Here is a 23,509-nt window from a genome sequence, read left to right on the forward strand (position 1 = left end):
ACAGGCCTTGAATTCTCATTGGCTTAACTCAGCACATGATATTGTTTTTTGTGTATCTTTTGTGTGTTTTGTGTCTGTGCTTTGCTTTGCTCTTGCTGTTGCTATATTTCCGAAATGGTTAACAGGCAGGGAATTCCCTGGCTGTCCAGTGGTTAGGGCTCCAAACTTCCACTGCAGAAGGCACAGGTTCAATCCCTGGTCGGGGAACTAAGATTCCACATGTTCTGCACTGCAGCCAAAACAAAAATTCGTTTATAAGCAGATATGGGGCTTCCTTGGTGGCTCAGATGGTTAAGAATCTGTTCTCAATGTGGGAGACCTGGTTCAGTCCCTGGGTCAGGAAGATCCCCTGGAGTAGGAAATGGCAACCCACTCCAATATGCTTGCCTGGAGAATTCCATGGACAGAGGATCCTGGCAGGCTGCAATAATGAGATTGCAAAGAGTCGGACATAACTGAGCGACTGAACTGAACTGATCTCACGTTGTAGATTTAAGTTTGCCACAGCAGAAGAAAAAAGGGAATTTTTACCCATTCTTAGCTGCCTGACTAGAAGTGACCCAAGTTATTTCCATTTAGAGCTTATTAGCAGAACTAATAATGTGACCCCAATCTATCTGCAAAGAAGGCTGGGAGATTAGAGTATTTAGATATGTGATAAACATTGCTGTCTCTGCATCCTCAAAGTTGCAGCAACTGTATTACTTTACCCTATTACTTTGTATTTGGTTGACCAAAAATTTCCATAAGATGTTATGGAAAAACCTGAACGAACCTTTTGGCCAACTCAATATTAATGTATGCGAGTTCTGGTTCAGAGGTTTGCATGTACAGTTCACCAAGTTGTGAAGTGCAGTTCACTCTCACTTAGCTTGATGCTTTCTATATTCCTCCATCACGTGTCTCTGAGAGAGATTTTCTATTCCAGGGCACGACCATGAAGCATTTGTGGTGCATCAGGTACTCGGAGAAGTAGATACAAAGACGTACAATACCTGATCCCTTCTCTTGCCAGTGTGTGGCCTAAAATGGGAGACGAACTTACATGTAAGATATCATGATAAAGATGAAGATTTTGGAGTCAGACTTGGATTTGGATTCTGGTTTCAGTACCTACCAACTCAATGACTTTAGACAAAATTATCTAGCTTCCCTGAACCATGATTTCCCTCATAATAAAACAGTGTAATACTCTACCCATCATCTAGGATTCTTGGCTCAAAAATAATCTGTACATGTGTTTCCTAGTATTTTTTAGGTACTCAGTTAATGAAAACCATGTAGATCCAGGCAGAGTAAAAATGCATGTAATACAAAGAAAGTGCTATCAATAGAGAGGGAAAGATAATTGCTTTTGCTTGGAGGTGTCTGGCAAATCTTCACAAAGGATATGACATTTGAGATGAGTCTTAAAGGATGAGTAAGATTTAAATAGGGAGAGAGGGAAGTTGAAGTAGAATGAGCAGAATTATAAAGGCATAAAAGTGAATGACATGTTTTAGCATAGTTGGCTGGCTAGAGTATAAACTTTATAAAGGGGTAGGACTAGAAAGGTAGGTTGAACTTACAGCAGTGGCCTTAATTATCATGTTAAGGACTTTGAGACTTATTTTAACATAAATAGAGAATCATCCCAGCTTTCTGATTAGCTGAAGGTGAAACCTGTTGGGAGGACAAATCTTTTGGACTGTGAAAGATTCAAAGATACTAGTTAAAAAGCTGTTCTGGAGTTAAAGGTCTTGTAAATGGATAAAAGTATTACAAAAGGTAGTATAAAAATAATATGCGTTTTCTGCACTCATGCAGCTGCTTAGTGAGACTGACTATAAATACAGGCAGCTTTCATATTACCTGTTGGCCTAGCAAGCAACACCCTTACTATAACCATCTCTCACACCCTGTCCTGACTCTGCTGGATCCACACTCTAATCTTTCTCTTGTAACTGACATCTCTTTACTTATAAACAAGGCCTGTTATCCTCACTCAGCTTAGGAGTTCTCCAGTTAGCTTTTTCTTAGATTTATCTCCTGAAATCGCATCCTCTTCCCCAGCCTTCCCCCAGTTTTGAGGTTTCCATGTGCAGTTCACCAACTTGCCTGTAGAGCAGTTTATTTTCACTTAGCTGGATGCTTTACACACTGCCTCATTACTCGTCCTTAATGAAAGATTCTTTATTTCAGGGCAGAGCTAGCCAGCACATTGTTGCAGAAAATGTAATTATACCTGACAAATAGGAACACTGCACTAATCCCCTAATAACTGAGGTGACTAGGATCACTAGACAGCTGGGAATTGTACAATACTGGCCACCATTCATCACTTTGGGCAAGAGCATTAAAAGAAGTTTCCTGAGTCTAGTTGTTAATGGCTGAGCTATACTCCTGAACAGTCTCTAATGGAATTGTTTCCATGTAGGACAGCGCCCAGACATAGCAACACCAGCTGGAACAGATTCAGAGTATGAATAATGTGATTGGACTTAGAGAATTATAAATAATAACAAGGTTCTGTTTTACATAAAACTAAAATGTATGTTAGTAATATTTTCCCCTGTTGCAGATGTGGCTTTAAACCTCAGTGTTGTAGCAAGCATAAAAAGCCTAATAATTTAAAACTAAAATGGTTTCTTTTATAGTTGGATCCTGGACGATTTTTGCACTTAGGGACCCAGGCACCCCAGTGCCTTGTTGCTCATCTTGATAACCAGGTTCCAACTAAGAGTCCCAGAGCTATTTCTCGCACTCTTGAGAACGATCCGGTGAGTTGCTAATGTGTATATGGATTTTTTTCAGAGCTTATAATTTGTTTGCCATTGTTTTATATATCAGGGAAACTGAAACCAAAGGAAGGTAAGCAGATTTACATACAGTCAGACAATGTACCTGAGACAGCATTCTGGAACCTTCATCTTCCCCATCCCTGTCTGATAGTCTAGTAACATAACTCAGGCAGATCAGTCTGCATCTGTTCTGATTTAATGCCTGCCACTGAACTCACTTCATGCTATCAGTTTTATTATATATAGAGTGGGTACCTAGTAAACGCTTAAATACCCAATATCTTAGAAGTTAAATTTAGTAGTTATTATTGATCTTACTGTATGATGGGTTGGCAAACTTTTCCTTCAGGGACCAGATAATAAATATTTTAGACATATGAGCCAAAGTGATCTCTGTTACAGCTACTTAGCTCTGCCATAAACAAATGGCTGTGCTCCATTTATTTATGAAAATGGATAGCCAATCATAGTTTACCACCCCTGGTTTGGAGAATCCTAAGAAATCAACTTACATGCCCAGAATCACACAGCAGGGCAGGTCCCGAACACAGTCTTCCTGGTAACCAATCTGGTTGCATTTTCTACTTCAGGTCCCATTAGGCTAAACACTTATTTCTCATTCCTCATTATTATTGTTGCCTCTTATAAATGAAATTAGCTGTGTGATCTGTGCCTAATGTGAAGGGAACCAATAGTTTTTTCTCCATTTTTGTCCCTACCCTTGCCCTCTGAGTTGCCCCATCTTAACATATGCTGCACATGTGGAATGGAAAAAACATAACTCATTACCCACAACACCATCTCAGCAGGGTGTGTTGTATTTATGTCTCTAGCGTTCATCTACTTTCACAAGCACAAAACGAAATAGGATAAGTGAATGAAGTCATTGAAGTGCCTTTCAGCTTTCCCCTGTAATTGTAGTCCCTTTATCTGCCGGTTCCTCTGGGGTTTCTATGGCAACAGTGGCATGCAGATGATCTTGTCACAAGATTGGAGCATCTCTATACACAGCCCAGAAGAATCCAGATGGCAAGAATTGTCTCTGCTCCCTCCATATCTAGGGTTTATGTTGCTGAGCAACTGGCTGCATCATTCAGTCCAATATAAGCTTTGCGTTCAATATATGCACTGTGGGTTTGGGGACAACAATGAATATTTTTGTCTAAGATGAGAAATGAAAGAATAGAATATCTTTTCCAGCTCTGAGACCTCTTTCCTCATAGAGTCTAGAAAGCCCTTGATGCTTTTTCAGTCTTTATCACTCTCCATTGTACTGTTTGCATTTTTATTTCCTAGGCAAAGCATGGGGAGCAGCATGTGGGTCAGCACTACAGCATATCCGTCCAAGAACTGAAGACCGCATTCCCCCATGGCCTGCCCCCTCGCTTTGCACTGCAGGTGCTCAAAACGGGAGGGCTTTGGAGGGACTTTGTAACACAAGGTGTTGATAGCAGAGGTGTAGAATTAAATGACTAGAAAACTAAAAGATTTCATTTGAATCTTCAAAAAGCTAAATTCAGCTATCGATTATCTTTTGTGAATAGTGCTGTTACTATTATTACTTTAAGCAGATCTGAAGTTAAACTATTTAAATCCTTTTCGAAGCCAGGCAAAATATTCTTAAGTAAATAAATAATACCCCACTCTTTTTTCTTGTGTTACCCAACAGATTTCTAGAAACTTCAGCCTTCAAAAATTGTTAAAAATTAGTTTAATATTTGCTTTAGCAAAATATCCTGAAAATAGTTAATATGTGTAGAAAAACAAAAACGTATTCATGAGTCAGAAACAATATATGGATTAGATGCATCACTCATTGTTCTTCAGTCTCATGGGTTTTCAGAAAATATAGTTTTGTAGTCATAACATCAACCCACAGAATGTGATCTTGGGTTGCCTTAATAGCCAGTGAAAGAATTCAGTTAACTGGAAGCAGCGTTTATTAGCAAAACTGGTTCTTTGGCTAATTCCTACTCAATTATTTTCAGTCTCAGAAATTATTCCTTCTTATTGAAATATCAAACTTGACCGTGTAGGTGATATTTAGCCTAGAAGCCCAAGGATGTCATTTCTTCAGTGTGCTTTATTTCAAGAAATCAGATGAGACACCAGTAAAGGAACTAGTTCTCGACCATAGACTCTCATCAAAAATTGTGTTGTTTGGAAATAGGACACAGTTAGAAGAAATCATTACCTTAAACTGTTCCAAGACATTCGTAGTACAATCTCTAACGTGGTTCCAAGGGCCTAACTTTATCCCCGGTTGCTTTCAGAATGGCTTACCCATCAGTGCTTTGGAGGGAATTACTCCTGCTTTCTTTTCATAGCTTCCATTTAATGAAAAGCCACCCTCCTCGCTATTGTCTGTATTTAGTACTGTCATATTTTCTAATAACGGCATTTCTGTTTTAATATCTGTATCATGTTTTTGAAGGTTTCACTTTCTGTTAAATTTGAACTTACCTGCCAAAGTCCTCTTCCAATCCAGTTGTTTGGTTAGGATTAAAACAAAACAAAACATTATTTTAACCCTTATCTGACATATTTGTGAGTAGTATTTGTTAGATATTTATTTTTATCAATGCACATTATTAAATACTTTATTTGCAAACCATTTTGACACATATCACTGCTTTCTAAATTTTTCCACCAAACTATTCCTGGTGGCAAAAGGGAGATTAATTTTTTTAAAAAAGGAATTAATTTTTTGTGTTAGTTCTCTGATATATCTATATGCTGGTATTGTCAAGTATGGCCTCATAGCTGGGGCAACTGGTCACACCTGCTCCTGAACTGGTACATATATAGTTCAGAGAAAAGTCTAGGTGGTTACAGTAAGAACTAGATGAAAATAAATTTTAAAGAATTAACATTTATTTGATGATTGCCATGTATCAGATACCTTGTTCAGCATTTTACACACTTATTTGTATCAGCCTTAAGTAGTATGCATAGTTATGAGATGTCAGAATTATTTGTAAATTTCAATTAACTGATGCTTCATTTATAGAAAAAATCAAAAGCTGACTGTTAATGTGCCTGGTGTGGGATGATGTGTTTTAATTTTTAGCCAAATTACATGGTTAAATTTTCAAATTCAATACCAACATCCTTTAACTGAATAAATGAAAAGTAAGTTTGATTCTATGGTTGCTGTATTAGGCTCGGTGTATATTACCAAGAACTGGCTAGAAGTTCCAGCCCCACCCTCTCCTCCCTCTTTTCCCGTCTTGTTAGGTGAAGACATTCAATGAAGCTTGCCTGATGGTAAGGAAGCCAGCCCTCGAGCTTCTGCATTACCTGAAAAACACCAATTTTGCTCATCCAGCTGTACGATACGTTCTCTGTATCCTTTCCTACTTGCCTGGGCTGTTTGAGCCAATGCCTTCCTCCCTCAAATGTGGGAAAAGAAGAAATGCTTTATTTCTTGACAGTGGAAGTGTCCCTTTTGGTAGTGTTTTCTTTAACAGCAAGTGCTTTAGATGGCGAGAAGGGAACAGGAAAAACCCTCAGTCTTTGCCATATTATTCATTTCTGTGCAAAACAAGACTGGATGATACTGCATATTCCAGATGGTAAGAACTTCCTCTCCTCACTGTTTTGGGGTTAGTTATTCTGTTACCGTGGTAGCACTGTGACTTTAGTGTTCTGGCAGGGCCCTGACAACTAAGGGGGAAGGTCTCTGTTCCAGAGGCAGATTGGTGTGAGCTAGTTCGGGAACCTTTTGATAATAAGAATTCAGTATTCTGGCCCAGCAGTCCCCTGGGTAGTGCAGTCCTCTGGTAGTTGCCTAATGCCCAAGCGCACGAACTCCGACCTTTGTGTTCACCACAGGCTTTATGCCATCAGCTAACAATGTTGTGACCCACAGCGCCTTTGCCACGGTACTGCTTGTCAGCATTCTGGTTTGTCAGCTTGAATTTTAAAAACTAAACTCTCACACTTCATACGTAGCCCTCCTTGTTTTGTTTCTTTGTACATAATTTTATTTATTTTTGATTGTGCTGGGTCTTTGTTGCTATGTGTGTATTTCTCTAGCTGCAGCGAGCAGAGGCTACTTTTCGTTACAGTACCTGGGCTTCTCATTGCAATGGCCTCTCCGTTGTGGTGTGTGGATTCAGTCGTTACAGAGAATGAGCTTAGTTGCTCTGTGACACATGGAATCTTGCCAGACCACGGGTCAAACCCATGTCTCCTGCACTGGCAGGTGGATTCTTAACCACTGGACCATCAGGGAAGTCCCTGTCTCCTTGTTTTGTTCAGTGTTGTTTGCATCAACATATTCTAACTAAAACTGCCAAGAAGCTAAGGTGACCTTTAATCCATTTGTGTATTGTGTATAGTGATAATATTTACAATGGACTAGACCAAAAAATAAACCTCTGAAGCAGGAAGGCTTTAAGAAATACATATGGGAATCTAAAGTCATCTCCCACAACAGAAAGAGGCATGGAGTATTTTGAGTTGAATACAGTCAGTTCCTACCTAGTTTGTTTTCTTTTGCCTTTTGATTAGCTCATCTTTGGGTGAAAAACTGCCGGGATCTTCTGCAGTCCACCTACAACAAACAGCGCTTTGATCAACCTTTAGAGGCTTCAGTCTGGCTGAAGAATTTCAAAACTGCAAATGAGCGTTTCTTGAGTCAGGTGACTAGACTCCCAGAAGTTTGGTGCTGGATAGTCCTTAGGATTTTTTCTTCTTTGTGCCATAAGTACCAGTAGACTATGGAGAACTAATACTGTAGTTGGGATAACTGTGCCATTTTTTATTTCTTTCATACATTTATTCACAGTGAGTTCATTCCCTGAAACACATTGATGCATGGGAAATAGAGGCAGCAGTAAGCTGTCTGCATCTGGTGCGTAGCAAAAGGAAGTCCAGACAGATTCATTGACTTTCCCAAGGTGACAGCCTCAAATCCTCTAAAGAACATTTCAACTACATAATTTTTTCCAGATTAGATCTTTTAGGAACCAAAAAGATTCGTAAAATAATTTTATAGTGATTCTTGTTCACAGTCTATCGGCTAGGGGTTCTCAACTCTGGATATAAGTCAGAATCACCTAGGAGCTTGTTAAAAATGCAATAGCAAGGCTTCATCCTGGGCCTTTTTAATCAGAATCCCTATGTTTTTTTCTTGTGTTTCTTTATGCTCCAGTCAGAAATGGGCTAGAAAGCATTCACTTCCTGCTGAGGTCTCTTACTCAGCTTGAAAAATAGATTAAAGCTGACTACTAATAATCTTAACCTCCTACCCTACCTTCCTAGCTAGGGATGGGTTCATCCTCAGGCTAAGTGGCCTTTTTTGGTCTTTGTTTTATTTTTAGATAAAAGTTCAAGACAAGTATGTCTGGAATAAGCGAGAAAGCACTGAGAAAGGCAGTCCTCTGGCAGAAGTAGTTGAACAGGTATTGAAAACAGACGAACGTCTACTCTATCATTAGCAGAGACAGTCTCTTGTGGAACTGCAGTCCACTGCCCCTCTTCCCTGCAGGGCATCACGCGAGTGCGGAATGCCACGGATGCAGTTGGGGTCGTGCTTAGAGAGCTGAAAAGGCAGAGTTCTCTGGGTGGTTTTCGCCTCCTGGTGGCAGTGGATGGAGTCGATGCTCTCTGGGGAAGGACCACACTGAAAAGAGAAGATAAAAGCCCGGTAGGAAAACTAGGTTTCTCTTCTTTGGTTTCTCTGATTTCAGGAATCATTGTATATGTAGGCTGGGACATAGCCTTTTAACCCAGGCAGTATATTTTCTTGCCTTTGGAATATATGAAATAAGACGTATAGTGAAAATAGTATCAGAAGGACAAGGTGATGCCATGTTCTGTCATCCAGTGAACACCAAGGGCATGACAGCAAAAGCTGTGTTTCCTTTTCACAGTTTTTTTCTATTCTCTTTTCAAAATGATGTTCCCTGTTCTAAGCAGAGACGATCAGAAGCATCAAGGAAATGAGTGGTTTGGGGTGGTGGTGGTTTTTAATCTCCAGAAGCATGGCAGTTTGAGGGCCAGTGGCCAGGCAGCTTATCCCAGCTCGCCTCCAGGTGCATGGTTAAGGAGTTTGTTGTATTTTGGCCATGCAGCCTGGCTTGTGAGATCTCAGTTCCCTAATCAACGACTGAACTTGGACCCTTGGCAGTGAGAGCACGGAGTCCTAACCACTGGACCACCAGAGAAATCCCAGTTGAGGCTTTTTGGTTGTTGTCAATGCAACCATCTCAGGAGAGCATCCAGGTAAAGCAAGTAATGTTCTCTTCTCTCCCCTCTTCTCCCTCTCACACGTTGACCAATATGCAGATTGCCCCTGAAGAACTAGCCCTTATTTATAACCTGAGGAAAATGGTGAAAAATGACTGGGTGAGTACATACAATGCCTAACGCATTTCAGAAAAAAACGTATTTTTATTTTAAAGATGTTTGATTGCTTCATTGCTAATACTTACCAGTCAGTCTCTAATTACATGGACAGAAAGTTCTTATATCTTATTTAATATCTGTAATTTGGCTTATCTCTCCACTTGACTGGAGTACACTTATTCAAAACCATTTTTTTTTAATATTGGCATAATTTCACTTTACTGGCATTTGTTCAAGGTGTTTTTATTTCTTACCAACTTTGGAGATGATTTTGATAAATTTCTAAAGATTAATCCTGGGTGTTGGAAGGACTGATGCTAAAGCTGAAACTCCAATACTTTGGCCACCTCATGCAACGAGTTGACTCACTGGAAAAGACTCTGATGCTGGGAGGGATTGGGGGCAGGAGGAGAAGGGGACGACAGAGAATGAGATGGCTGGATGGCATCACCGACTTGATGGACATGAGTTTGAGTGAACTCCAGGAGTTGGTGATGGACAGGGAGGCCTGGCGTGCTGTGATTCATGGGGTCGCAAAGAGTCGGTCACAACTGAGTGACTGAACTGAAGTGAAGACTATGTAGCAATTTGTCAGAGTCAAATCACAAATTAATAATTTAGTTGCCATTTAACTGTTCTATATGGCAAAAAAAAAATCTGCAGATGATTAAAATGCATTTTTCTGTCTTGCTGAAATTCAGCTTTTTCTTCTTTCTTTCAGCAAGGAGGTGCCATTGTGTTGACTGTGAGCCAGACTGGGTCTCTCTTTAAGCCCCGGAAAGCCTATCTGCCCCAGGAGTTGCTGGGAAAGGTCCGATCACGGAAAGTTTGTTTATTTTAGTCATTCTGTCTGAAGATACACACATATATATATATTTGGACATAATTTAAGACTTGGAGAAAAATCATATTCCTCTGCACTATAACTAGATTTCTAAAATGTAAACACTTTACCGTGTTTGCTTTATTCTTTCTCTCCATCTTTTTTTTTTTTTTCTGAATTACGTGATGCTAACCTGAGATGCTCTTGCGAGTCCCTTGGACTGCAAGGAGATCCAACCAGTCCATCCTAAAGGAGACCAGTCCGGGGTGTTCATTGGCAGGACTGATGCTGAGGCTGAAACTCCAATACTTTGGCCACCTCATGCGAAGAGTTGACTCACTGGAAAAGACCTTGATGCTGGGAGGGATTGGGGGCAGGAGGAAAAGGAGACGACAGAGAATGAGATGGCTGGATGGCATCACTGACTCGATGGACATGAGTCTGAGTGAACTCCAGGAGTTGGTGATGGACAAGGAGGCCTGGCGTGCTGCGACTCATGGGGTCGCAGAGTCAGACACAACGGAGCGACTAAACTGAACTGAACCTGAGATGTGATGCCCTCTTTTATATCTTGAAAGTGAAAGTTGCTCAGTCGTCTCCAACTCTTTGCAACCCCATGGACTATTCAGGCCATGGAATTCTCCAGGCCAGAATACTAGAATGGGTAGCCATTCCCTTCTCCAGGGGATCTTCCCCACCCAGGGATTGAACCTGGGTCTCCTGCATTGCAGGCGGATTCTTTACTAGCTGAGCCACAAGGGATGTCCCAGAATACTGGAGTGGGTAGCCTAGCCTTTCTCCAGGGGATCTTCCTGACCTAGGCATCAAACTAGGGTTTCCTGCATTGCAGGTGGATTCTTTACCAACTAAGCTATCAGGGAAGCCCTCGTTATATGCATATTTTCTAAAATCAAAGATAATCTAATGTATAACCACATCCCAATTACCAAAATCAGAAAATTAACATTGATTGTTATCTATATAATATATTCTGATTTTGCCAGTTTTCTAGTATCCTTTACAGGGAAAGAAAGTCCTGGATAATGCACTGCATTTACTGTCATGTTTCTTTAGTCTCCTTTAATCTGGTGCAGATTTTATAACCTTCATATTTATATCTCTGTTTTTGAAGAGTATATGCTAGTTATCTTATGTTGGCTTATTTATTTGTCTGATGTGTTTTTCTTGAGTGTATGGGATGTTAATAGTTATACTGTGTCTTCTCAGAACATAATATCTGAAAGCACGGAAAGCTTATTTCTCCTCTTACTGGAAGTATAAACGTTGAACATTTGGTTAAGGTGATGTCCACTTTGTCTCCTTAACAAAGTTACTCTTTTCCTTTCATAATGAGTAAGTATGTCATGAAGATGTACTTTAAGACTTTATTTCTCAAGCTTCCCCTTAGCAGTTTTAGTTTTCATTAGTGATTCTGCCCTACATCACATGACAATTACAAGTCGGATATTTTCTAGCTCCATCATTACTGCTAAATGTGTCAGTTGGCCCTCTTTTATATTTAAGAATTTCCCTTTCTGCATTATATATTTATATATTTGTTGCTACACATAAGGATGTGGATTCTTATTTAATTGATTCTAAAAGTGGCACAGTGGTAACGAATCTGCCTGCCAGTGCAGGAGACACAAGAGACAAATGTTCGATTTCTGGGTCAGGAAGATCCTCTGGAGGAGAAAATGATAACTCACTCCAGTATTTTCGCCTGTGAAATCCCACGGACAAAGGAGCCTCACAGGCTACAGTCCATGGAATCGCAGAGTCGGACACGACTAAGCATGCACACACAAACCTTGACTATCATTATTTATTTTGGTGCTTAAGTTATCCCACACTTGGCCAGTAGGTACCCTTGAAGCTGGCCTCTATGTCCCTTTAACATGTCGCCATCATTTTTCTCCATACCTTTCCTCCTCTGTCCCCATCTTTTCTAAGCACTTCTTAGGCACAAGAATATGTTCCAGATTTATCTTGTATTTTCCATCAGTTCAGTTCAGTTCAGTTCAGTCGCTCAGTCGTGTCCGACTCTCCGCGACCCCATGAACCACAGCACGCCAGGCCTCCCTGTCCATCACCAACTCCCGGAGTACACTCAAACTCATGTCCACAGAGTCGGTGATGCCATCCAGCCATCTCATTCTCTGTCGTCCCCTTCTCCTCCCGCCCCCAACCTTTCCCAGCATCAGAGTCTTTTCCAGTGAGTCAATTTGCCGCATGAGGTGGCCAAAGTATTGCAGTTTCAGCTTCAGCATCAGTCCCTCCAATGAACATCCAGGATTGATCTCCTTTAGAATGGACTGGTTCGATCTCCTTGCAGTTCAAGGGACTCTCAAGAGTCTTCTCCACCAACACAGTTCAAAAGCATCGATTCTTCGGCAATCAGCTTTCTTCACAGTCCAACTCTCACATCCATACATGACCACGGGAAAAACCATAGCCTTGACTAGGCAGACCTTGGTTGGCAAAGTAATGTCTCTGCTTTTTAATATACTATCAAGGTTGGTCATAACTTTCCTTCCAAGGAGTAAGCGTCTTTTAATTTCATGGCTGCAATCAGCATCCGCAGTGATTTTGGAGCCCAAAAAAATAAAGTCTGACACTGTCTCCACTGTTTTTCCATCTATTTCCCATGAAGTGATGGGACCAGATGCCATGATCTTTGTTTTCTGAATGTTGAGCTTCAAGCCAACCTTTTCACTCTCCTCTTTCACTTTCATCAAGAGGCTTTTGAGTTCCTCTTCACTTTCTGCCATGAGGGTAGTGTCATCTGCATATCTGAGGTTATTGATATTTCTCCCAGCAATCCTGATTCCAGCTTGTGCTTCTTCCAGCCCAGCGTTCCTCATGATGTACTCTGCATATTAGTTAAATAAGCAAGGTGACAATATACAACCTTGACGTACACCTTTTCCTATTTGGAACCAGTCTGTTGTTCCATGTCCAGTTCTAACTGTTGCTTCCTGACCTGCATACAGGTTTCTCAAGAGGCAGGTCAGGTGGTCTGGGATTCCCATCTCTTTCAGAATGTTCCACAGTTTATTGTGATCCACACAAAGACTTTGGCATAGTCAATGAAGCAGAAATAGATGTTTTTCTGGAACTCTCTTGCTTTCTCCATGATCCAGCGGATGTTGGCAATTTGATCTCTGGTGCCTCTGCCTTTTCTAAAACCTGCTTGAACATCTGGGAGTTCACGGTTTACATACTGCTGAAGCCTGGCTTGGAGAATTTTGAGCATGACTTTACTAGTGTGTGAGATGAGTGCAATTGTGCGGTAGTTTGAGCATTCTTTGGCATTGCCTTTCTTTGGGATTGGAATGAAGACTGACCTTTTCCAGTCCTGTGGCCACTGCTGAGTTTTCCAAATCTCCTGGCATATTGAGTGCAGCACTTTCACAGCATCATCTTTCAAGACTTGAAATAGCTCAACTGGAATTCCATCACCTCCACTAGCTTTGTTAGTAGTGATGCTTTCTAAGGCTCACTTGACTTCACATTCCAAGATGTCTGGCTCTAGGTCAGTGATCACATTATCGTGACTATCTTGGTCGTGAAGATCTTTTTTGTACAGTTCTTCTGTGTATTCCTGCCACCTCTTCTTAATATCTTCTGCTTCTGTTAGGTCCATACCATTTCTGTCCTTTATCGAGCCCATCTTTGCATGAAATGTTCCCTTGGAATCTCTAATTTTCTTGAAGAGGTCTCTTGTTTTTCCTATTCTGTTGTTTTCCTCTATTTCTTTGCATTGATCACTGAGGAAGGCTTTCTTCTCTCTCCTTGCTATTCTTTGGAACTCTGCATTCAGATGCTTCTATCTTTCCTTTTCTCCTTTGCTTTTTGCCTCTCTTCTTTTCACAGCTATTTGTAAGGCCTCCTCAGACAGCCATTTCGCTCTTTTACATTTCTTTTCCATGGGGATGGTCTTGGTCCCTGTTTCTTGTACAATGTCACAAACCTCCGTCCAGAGTTCATCAGGCACTCTATCTATCAGATCTAGTCCCTTAAATCTATTTCTCACCATACCCCAGCACTAAAATCAGCCATTTCTTCAAGGAGCTTTGGTTCGTTTTGGAGGAGGATGATATTTAGAAACCAAGACCTGAGTGCTAGGTATACTTATTGCTACTAGGATGTGGGTGTCACTTCTTCTAGGCCCTCCAGCAGAGTCAGTAAGCAGATATATGCACTGTTCATACATACATACATACATGTGTATATGTTCTGCATACATGTGTTTCTATATGCATACGCACACACATCTGTGTCTGTTTCTCTATATTAAAAAACAGAAGTCTGATCCTTCTAATTGCAGGCTAGCATCACAGTATTCACTATATCCTTCCTGCTTTCTATATTTGAAAACCTCATCTCCCATAATAAGGACTGTGCTCTCATTCACAGTGTATTTACATATTAGCTCAATCTTAGGTTACAGTAAAAGTAATTTCAGAACTGGTAACCCTTGCCTCTCTAAAGTAAGAAGTGGGTTTGTTTTTTGTCCCTGGAATATATTAGGTTTGCTTTTTATTGTAAGGCACACACATCAGGGCAAAGTGCTGCACACACAACTACACAGCAGTTTCTGGGGAAAAAAGCTGTTAAAAAAAAGTGGAATCTACACTGGCAAAGGAGTTCTGGCCCCTGACAGGGCCTTCTTGATGGTGGCTGCCCAGCTTTCCGCAGCCTCCTCTTAAGATCAGCCTGGGGACTGGGAAGGCCTCTGCTCTCTGCAAGCCTGGGTCTTGGCCCTGACTGGCAAGGAGACATTCCTTGCCAGACATGAGAGCACAAAATTTTTTTTTTTCCTTTTATTTAGTTTCACTATGTTTTAGAGCAGTTTTTATCTTTAGCCTAAGGGTCTTTGGGCTCTCCTGATAGCTCAGTTGGTAAAGAATCCACCTGCAATGCAGGAGACTGCGGTTTGATTCCTGGGTGGGATGATCCGCTGGAGAAGGGATAGGCTACCCACACCAGTATTCCTGGGCTTCCCTGGTGGCTCAGCTGGTAAAGAATTTGCCTGCAATGGGGGAGACCCAGGTTTGATCGTAGGAAGATCACCTGGAGAAGGGAAAGTCTACCCACTCCAGTATTCTGGCCTGGAGAATTCCAGGGACTGTATAGCCCACAGGGTTGCAAAGAGTCAGACAGAAGCGAGAGTCTTTAGTTCAAATACTCCATTCACAAGTTAGTTTCTGTTAGCTTCCCTTCTCCCTTCAGTGTTAGGTTTGAACTTTAAAATACAATGTGATTCATCTGTCTCGGTTTATGTGCCATTCAGGATCTTTCCCTGCATCCTTGTCATTTTATTTTTTGTTTTGGAGTATATGAACTATCAAAACTACTGTTGACTGTTGAAGTTAGAACTGCAGAAAGTTGAAGATGTATACTCTCAGATAAGTGGCACCCCCTCACCCCCGTGCCTCAAGCATTATCTCTCTAAAATATACTGTGTGTGGTCATGTACAACAACAGTAACCAGCCCCAGAGAGTGTGAAATCAGGTAGAACAGAACAAAAGCAAAGCCTTTACCCTCAAAAGTTTTTAAATAAACACCAATTTGTCACTTAATGAATACTATTTCTTTATCCTTTTTCTTCTCCAGGAAGGATTTGATACCCTGGATCCCTTTATTCCCATCCTGGTTTCCAACTATAACCCAAAGGAATTTGAAAGTTGTATTCAGTATTATTTGGAGAACAATTGGCTTCAACATGAGAAAGGTCAGTTGCTTAAATTTTTTCCTCTCACAGAAGAACCCCACTGAGTCAGACCCTTGATCTCTTCTTCCCTCAGGAGCAGCCTGTAATTTGTTTTTCATCTTTTTTCCCCTTTTATCTTGACCTCTTCCTGGCTGATTAGATGGAAAAGAAAGTGTGAGGTTGGAGGGTGGTTAAAGTTTAATTTATATGAGACATTATATCTCTCCCAAAATTCTTGTATTATTCTAGAACAAGGTGCTCATGCTAATAGAGGCGGTCAGACACTGGCAGAGTCTCCAGGTGCTTGGTTGCTGCCACACTCTGGTTGTGGCACTTACTCAGCATTCAGCACACCTGGATCGGGAGACTGATAGGCTGGGACACCCACAGAATAACTCAAACCGTGTGAGAAGCTACCCCAGCACCAAACCAAACCCTTGCTATAGCTGTCCTAGTATTTGTGTATGAAGGCGTTCCAGCTGCTCATTTTACCCTTGCCCTTAGTTCTGGGGGGTGTGGGGTAGGGGCTGGAGGAAGAATAAAGGTTGTTCTATAATAGAGAATTAGCTGCAAATTGGGATAGGTTATTAGAGGAATAAGGGGGTGGGTATAAAGTCACTGCAGCATGATGAGTTAGGCACAATGGTGAGATTTCACTAGAGCCCTTCAAGTCCGGAGCATAGTCTTGAAACAGAGGGAGGGTTAGATGCTGGTTGGAGGAGCAGACAGAAAAGAAAATTATGCATAGAAAAAATAATACTTGGGTGGGGGGCAGAATAAGGGTCTGGAAGTGAGGTCTTGGGAGTATTAATTACATCAGAATATAACTTGGATAACGTAGCCTCAGACTATAGAATTTGCTGAGTAACAATGCTTCAGGAGAAATCTGCCAGTTATCTATGTTTGATTCCATTTTAGCTCATACAGAGGAAGGGAAGAAGGAGCTGCTGTTCTTAAGCAATAGGAATCCCGGGCTGCTGGAGCGGCTCTGTGCCTACCTCTGAGCCATGGTCACAAAGTGCATGGAAGACAAGGATGTTGCTTTAATGGACCAGTCAGACGGGAGGCCCCACGGTACATACAGGAAGAGCAGCCCAGCGCCTCCACACATGGGGCCAACAGGACTGCAGTCGGCTCCCAGCCTTTGTGGTGGGCTCCTCGTGATGGGACTGTGATGGCAACAAGATGTCCTAAAACTGACACCGGTTTATTAGATGTGGTTTTCACATTTTAAATAATCATGTAGCTTTTCCTTAAAAATTAAATTAAGTATGTTTCTTAAGATGGAAAGAGCTTATTTGGAATTGGCCAAATTTAATTTCTTTGGCATTCTGCTTGTTGAGGGTCTGAAGAGACTAAATTCTACAAAAACTTTCCAGTCTTCATTCAGTTTATGAGATTGGGACTCACAGCTTGATTTCTCTCTCCCAGACCATCCACATCCTATTTACTCTTATCATGATGCTGAGAAGTTTCCTCAAACTCTAGCTGAGTCTGGCAGCTTTGTATGGTACAGCCCCTTTCTACAGCTTCCTGAAAGTTCTAAACCCCAAGAGCTGGGGTCCCCAACTGTAAGGATCTAAGGCCTGATGATCTGAGGTGGAGCTGATGTAATGCTGATAGAAATAAAGTGCACAACAGGGCTTTCCTGGTGGTCTACGGGTTAAGAATCTGCCTTGTAGTTTGCGGGAACCAGTTCAATCCCTTGTCCGGATCCAACATGCCACTGGGCGACTAAGCGCAGACATCACAACTACTGAGCCCGCACTCTAGAGCCCAAGAGCCACAACTACTGAAGCCGAAGCACCTAGAGCCTGTGCTCTGCAACAAGAGAAGCCACTGCAACGAGAAGCCCTCGTGCCCCAGTGAAGAGTAGCCCCCAATGACCACAGCCAGAGAAAGCCCGTGCACAGCAACAAAGACCTGGCACAGCCATAAGTAAAGTGCACAGTAAGTTACCATGTACTTGCGTCATCCCAAACCCAGCCTTCCTCCCCTTCCACCGCGGAAAATACTGTCTCCTGTGAACCTGGTCCCTGGTGCCAAAAAGGTTGGGGACTACTGCCATACAGCATACACTTTATGTAATGAATTAACATCTTTAATCCATTTATTAATAGAATAGTAGTATCTGTTACCATCTTTCTGAGATTTGAGAAAACAGAGACATCAATTTCAGAAGAGTCTGATTCTCTCACCAGGTCCATGTGGCTGGTTATAGAGAGTCAGAAGTTTGATTCCCACTTTTTGGGCTTTCCCAGGTGGCGCTAGTGGTAAATGCAGGTTTAGCACAAAACCCTGCCACCTGCCAATGCAGGTTAGATGTAAGACATGCCTGTTCGATCCCTGGGTCGAGAAGATCCCCTGGAGAAGAGAAGGGCAACCCACTCCAGTATTCTTGCCTGGAGAATCCCATGGACAGAGGAGCCTGGAGGGCTACCGTCCATGGGGTCACACAGAGTCAAACACGACTTAAGTGACTTAGCACAGTCACTTATTAGCTATCTGTCTTACCCTATTTCCTTCTCCAATTTTACCTTATCTCTGTTTCACCATATGTAAAGGTAATAATAATGCTAAACTTTCAGGGATTTTTTGAGAATTGTGCCTCACACATGTGGGTCTGCATTAAATGATAGGCAGCTACCGTTTATAACTTGGATTTTATTAATGCTTTATTTGAAAAATTACTATGATAGAGTCTGAATGTATGTCAGCATTTTTCACTCCAGAGCCAGCTGTCCCTGTCCCTACCCTAAACCACCTCTTAAAGGATTCCCTATCAAAAATGAAACTCCATCCCTGACCAACCCCCAGTTTAGCTAGACTGATGTTATAGCATCAGACAGCACCCTTACAGAGACTGTTTAACCAGCTGCCACAACTGGAAAGCTTGAATCGATTTAACAAATCCTTTTTATTGAATAATACAGTTCTGCTTCTCTGACTGATACACCTCCCAAGCCTTGAGTTTACCTTTTCAATAGCCCAAACGCACTTCCTCTTCTCCATCCTGATTGCATAACCCCAGCACTTCGTGTTTGAGTTACTATCATCATTTGCTGATTTGTTTCTCTGCTCCTACTACTCCTGGCTCCTCCGTCCAGTTCATCTTTCACCAGGCTGCCTCAGTGAGCTTTCTAAACAGCACACCATGCAGTTCCCTTAGTGTCATTCAGTGGCTTCACTATGTCTTTATTTTTGCCAAAGACCCTAATCCTGGGAAAGATTAAGGCCAAGAGGAGAATGGGGCAGCAGAGGATGAGATGATTACATAGCATCACTGACTCTGTGAACATGAGTTTCAGCAAACTCCGGGAGGTAAAGTGAAGGGCAGGGAAGTCTGGCATGTTGCCGTCCATGGGGTCGCAAAGAGTCGGGCATGACAGCAACTGAACAACAACAGGTTACAAAGTTCAAACCACACAGAAACATTTCATGGAATATCAGGTTCACTTCCTCTCAGCTCCCTCAGTTCAATTCCGTTGCTCAGTCGTGTCCGACTCTTTGCGACCCCAAGAATCGCAGCACACCAGGCCTCCCTGTCCATCAGCAACTCCCGGAATTCACCCAAACTCACATGCATCGAGTCGGTGATGCCATCCAGCCATCTCATCCTCTGTCGTCCCCGTCTCCTCCCACCCCCAGTCCGTCCCAGCATCAGAGTTTTTTCCAATAAGTCAACTCTTCGCATGAGGTGGCCAAAGTATTAGTTTCAGTTTTAGCATCAGTCCTTCTAATGAACACCCAGGACTGATCTCCTTTAGGATGGACTGATTGGATCTCCTTGCAGTACAAGGGACTCTCAAGAGTTTTCTCCAGCACCACAGATAGCTCAGCTCCCTAGAAGCAACCAAATTCTAGAGAGTTTTTTAAACACAATAGTGTATTTACTCTTTTATACCTTGATGTTTCTGCATATCTTGGAAATTGTCCATTTTTCTTGTAAATCCAATGCCTGCTCTAAGGAATTTAAAAAGGAAGGAATTCCCTGGTGGTCTGGTGGTTGTTAAGTACCCGCCTGCCAGTGCAGAGGGCACAGGGTCCGTCCCCGGTCTAGGAAGATGACACATGCTGAGGGACAGCTAAGCCTGTACCTCACAATGACTGGGCCCGCGCTCTCAGGCCCCTGCTCTACAACAGGAGAAGCTCGCGCACTGCAACTGGAGAGACTGCACAGCAGTGAAGACCCAGCACAGCCATACATATATACAGGAAAAGAAAAGGAAATAGAGGGCACACAGAACCTCCAAGAGGAACACTGTCACAAGGTCAGCAGCCACTGACGACATCCTAACCACACCGGGGGTGGGGGGCCGTTGTGACAAAGTCAGCAGGGCTACTAGAACACTGACACTGCAGCCTACCCTGACAGTGGCAGCTGGCCCCTCAAAACTCCAGGGCTGCCACTGCCCTCCCCAAAAAGCAAGATGTCACTATGCCTACCCTTACCAGATGGTTACTGGTCAGGACCTAAGTGACTGCAAGCCTGATCCTGCACATGAGGCTGGGAAACGCTTTCATATTTGGAAGACGGAGCTCATAATCAATACGCTTCATTCCCCTTAATGAGTGTGGAATGGTATACTATCATTTATGTACAAAACCCTCACTGAAGAATTGCCTCATTACTTTTGCAATTTGTTAAATACGAATTCATCTTTTTCCAAATACTCTTATCATCTACCCTATCCAGTCCCCTTTCCTTAAGATCCTTCTACTGCAGACCTGATCCTCAAGCCCCAAGTTTTACTGTCTCCATGCTAAGCCTGCTGCACAGCTGGTCTCTTGGGGATTGACTCAGAATCAAAAGAAAGAAGCAATTCTATCTTTATTTTCAGGTAACATACTCCTAGAACTAACATCTACTGGAACTAAAAACAAGCTCAACAAAGTCACAATACCACAAGATTACAAAAACCAATTGTTTTCTCTATACTAGCAATGAAAAATCCAAAAATGAAACTGATATAGTAATTCTGCTCTAAAAATACAGGAAAATAAAGTACTTAGCAACCTGAACAAAAGAAGTGCAAGACATACACCATAAACTATAAAATATTACTGAGGAAATTTTTAAAAATCTAAATTGATGAAAAGATAGTCATAGATTGCAAGTCTCTGTGGTGTTAAGATATTAATTCTCCCCCAAACTGAACCATACATTTAATACAATAAATATTAAAATTTCAGTAGGCTTTTCTGCAAAAATTGACAACCAATCTAAAGTTGATATGGAAATAAAACCAAAATGATTTTTTAAATGCCCAAAGCAGGACTTTTCCTATTTTCATAATGTAACATACAACATTATAAAGCAATTATCCTCCAGTTAAAAAAAAAAGCTACAGTAATTAAAGGACATCCCTGGTGGCCCAGTAGTTAAGAATCTGCCTTCCAATGCAGAGGACACGAGTTTGATGCCTGGTTGAGGAACTTGGATCCCACATGCCATCCTAAGCTCCCATGCAGCAACTTCTGAGAAGCAGCAACTACCCACACACCACAACTAGAGAGAAGCCCACAAGCTGCAACTAACACCTGATGCAGTCAAATAAATTTTAAAAAGAGGTATAGCAGATTAGATGAAGTGGCACTACCTTCAGTTCAGTTCAGTCGCTCAGTCGTGTCCGACTCTTTGCTACCCCATGAACCGCAGCATGCCAGGCCTCCCTGTCCATCACCAGCTCCCAGAGTTTATCCACTCATGCCCATTGAGTTGGTGATGCCATCCAACCATCTTATCCTCTATTGTCCCCTTCTCCTCAGGCCCTCAATCTTTCCCGGCATCAGGGTCTTTTCCAATGAGTCAGCTCTGCATCAGGTGGCCAAAGTATTGGGGTTTCAGCTTCAACATCAGTCCTTCCAATGAACACCCAGGACTGATCTCCTTTAGAATGGACTGTTGGATCTCCTTGCAGTCCAAGGGACTCTCAAGAGTCTTCTCCAGCACCACACTTCAAAAGCATCAATTCTTCAGTGCTCAGCTTTCTTCATAGTCCAACTCTCACATCCATACATGACCACGGGAAAAACCATAGCCTTGACTAGACGGACCTTTATGACAAAGTAATGTCTCTGCTTCTTAATATGCTGTCTAGGTTGGTCCTAACTTTCCTGCCAAGGAGTAAGTGTCTTTTAATTTCATGGCTGCAATCACCATCTGCAGTGATTCTGGAACCCAAAAAAAATAAAGTCTGACACTGTTTCCCCATCTATTTGCCATGAAGTGATGGGACCAGATGCCATGATCTTCGTTTTCTGAATGTTGAGCTTTAAGCCAACTTTTTCACTCTCCTCTTTCACTTTCATCAAGAGGCTCTTTAGTTCCTCTTCACTTTCTGCCATAAGGGTGGTGTCATCTGCATATCTGAGGTTACTGATATTTCTCCCGGCAATCTTGATTCCAGCTTGTGCTTCCTCCAGCCCAGCGTTCCTCATGATGTACTCTGCATATAAGTTAAATAAGCAGGGTGACAATATACAGCCTTGACGTACTCCTTTCCCTATTTGGAACCAGTCTTCTGTTCCATGTCCAGTTCTAACTGTTGCTTCCTGACCTGCATACAGGTTTCTCAAGAGGCAGGTCAGGTGGTCTGGTATTTCCATCTCTTTCAGAATTTTCAAGTTTATTGTGATCCACACGGTCAAAGGCACTAGTATAAGGAAGACAATGGAACAAAACTGAGAGTCCAGAAACAAACCCTTATATTTATGGCCAATTGATTTTCAACAAAGACATCAAGCTGTAATTGGATATGTACATGCAAAAAAATGAATTTTGACTGTTACCTCACATCAGACATCCAAAATTGATTATAGACCTAGTGTAAAAGGCAAAATATAAAGCATTTAGAAGAAAACATGAAGAAATCTTTATAACTTTGAATTAGGCACATATTTCTTTCATATGAAGCTGTGATCTATATAAAAATTAGGCAAATATTTCTTCCATAAGAAGATGTGAGCTATACAAATCCAATTTGATAAACTGGATTTTATCAAGATTTTAAAACTTTTTTTCACTGGAAAAATGAAAAGACAAGCCACAGATGGAGCCAATATCTGTAAATCATATTTCTGATAAAGGACTTTACTCAGAATATATAAGAAACAATTCTCTCATTAATAAGAAGATAAATAATTTGAATAGACATTTCTCTAAAGAAGACATATCAGTAGCTCACAAGAAATGAAAAGATGCTCAACATCACTAGTGACTTAGGAGCAAATTAAAACCACAATAAAATACTACTTCACACCCACTAGAATGTTACAAATTCAAAAAAACAACTAACTGGTGGGAAGGATGTGAAGAAAAAGGAACCCTTGATCAGAATTCCCTGACAGTCCAGTGGTTAGGACTCCATGCTCTCACTGCTGTAGGCCCAGGTTCAATCCCACAAACCACACTACACAGGAGGGAAAAAAAAGAACCCTCTAACATTTCAAGTGCCAATATAAAATGGAAATATAACTTTGAAAAACACTTTGGCAGTTCCTAAAAATGTTAAGCATGAAGTTATCCCATGATCCAGCAATTTCACCCCTAAGTATCTACCCTAAAGAAATGAAAATACGTCCACACAAGAGTTGTGCTCAAGCAGCATGAGACTATTCATAGCAATATTATTCATAACAGCTAAAAAGTGAAAATAATCCAACTCAACTTAAAAATGGATTACCAAAAATTAGCAAAATACTGACACATGCTACAACATAGGAACTCAAAAACCTTACGCTAATACTCCAAACACAGAAGACCACCTTTGTATAAGTATATGAAATGTCCAGAAATGGCAAATCTATAAAGGCAAAAAAGTAGACTAGTGGTT

At 41.6% G+C, this 23,509-nt stretch overlaps 1 protein-coding gene across 4 annotated transcripts in view; it reads left to right on the forward strand.

Moving 5' to 3' along the window:
• Positions 1–17,328, forward strand: part of DAP3 (death associated protein 3) — a 41,472-nt gene extending 24,144 nt beyond the window's left edge. For all 4 annotated transcript variants that reach the window (XM_088835862.1, XM_055403110.2, XM_055403109.2 and 1 more), the window contains exons 3-13: positions 2,637–2,759; positions 4,077–4,178; positions 6,018–6,126; positions 6,263–6,355; positions 7,296–7,426; positions 8,108–8,188; positions 8,275–8,433; positions 9,075–9,134; positions 9,856–9,945; positions 15,578–15,695; positions 16,593–17,328. In XM_088835862.1, the coding sequence (XP_088691988.1) occupies positions 2,637–2,759; positions 4,077–4,178; positions 6,018–6,126; positions 6,263–6,355; positions 7,296–7,426; positions 8,108–8,188; positions 8,275–8,433; positions 9,075–9,134; positions 9,856–9,945; positions 15,578–15,695; positions 16,593–16,678 (1,152 nt within the window). In that variant the 3' untranslated portion in view covers positions 16,679–17,328. The remainder of the gene's footprint in view (positions 1–2,636; positions 2,760–4,076; positions 4,179–6,017; positions 6,127–6,262; positions 6,356–7,295; positions 7,427–8,107; positions 8,189–8,274; positions 8,434–9,074; positions 9,135–9,855; positions 9,946–15,577; positions 15,696–16,592) is intronic.
• Positions 17,329–23,509: the final 6,181 nt, after the last annotated feature.

Source organism: Moschus berezovskii, chromosome 4 (genome assembly GCF_049115385.1).
Source record: "Moschus berezovskii isolate FMDL1 chromosome 4, NW_MosBer_1.0, whole genome shotgun sequence".
Classification (NCBI taxonomy): Eukaryota; Metazoa; Chordata; class Mammalia; order Artiodactyla; family Moschidae; genus Moschus; species Moschus berezovskii.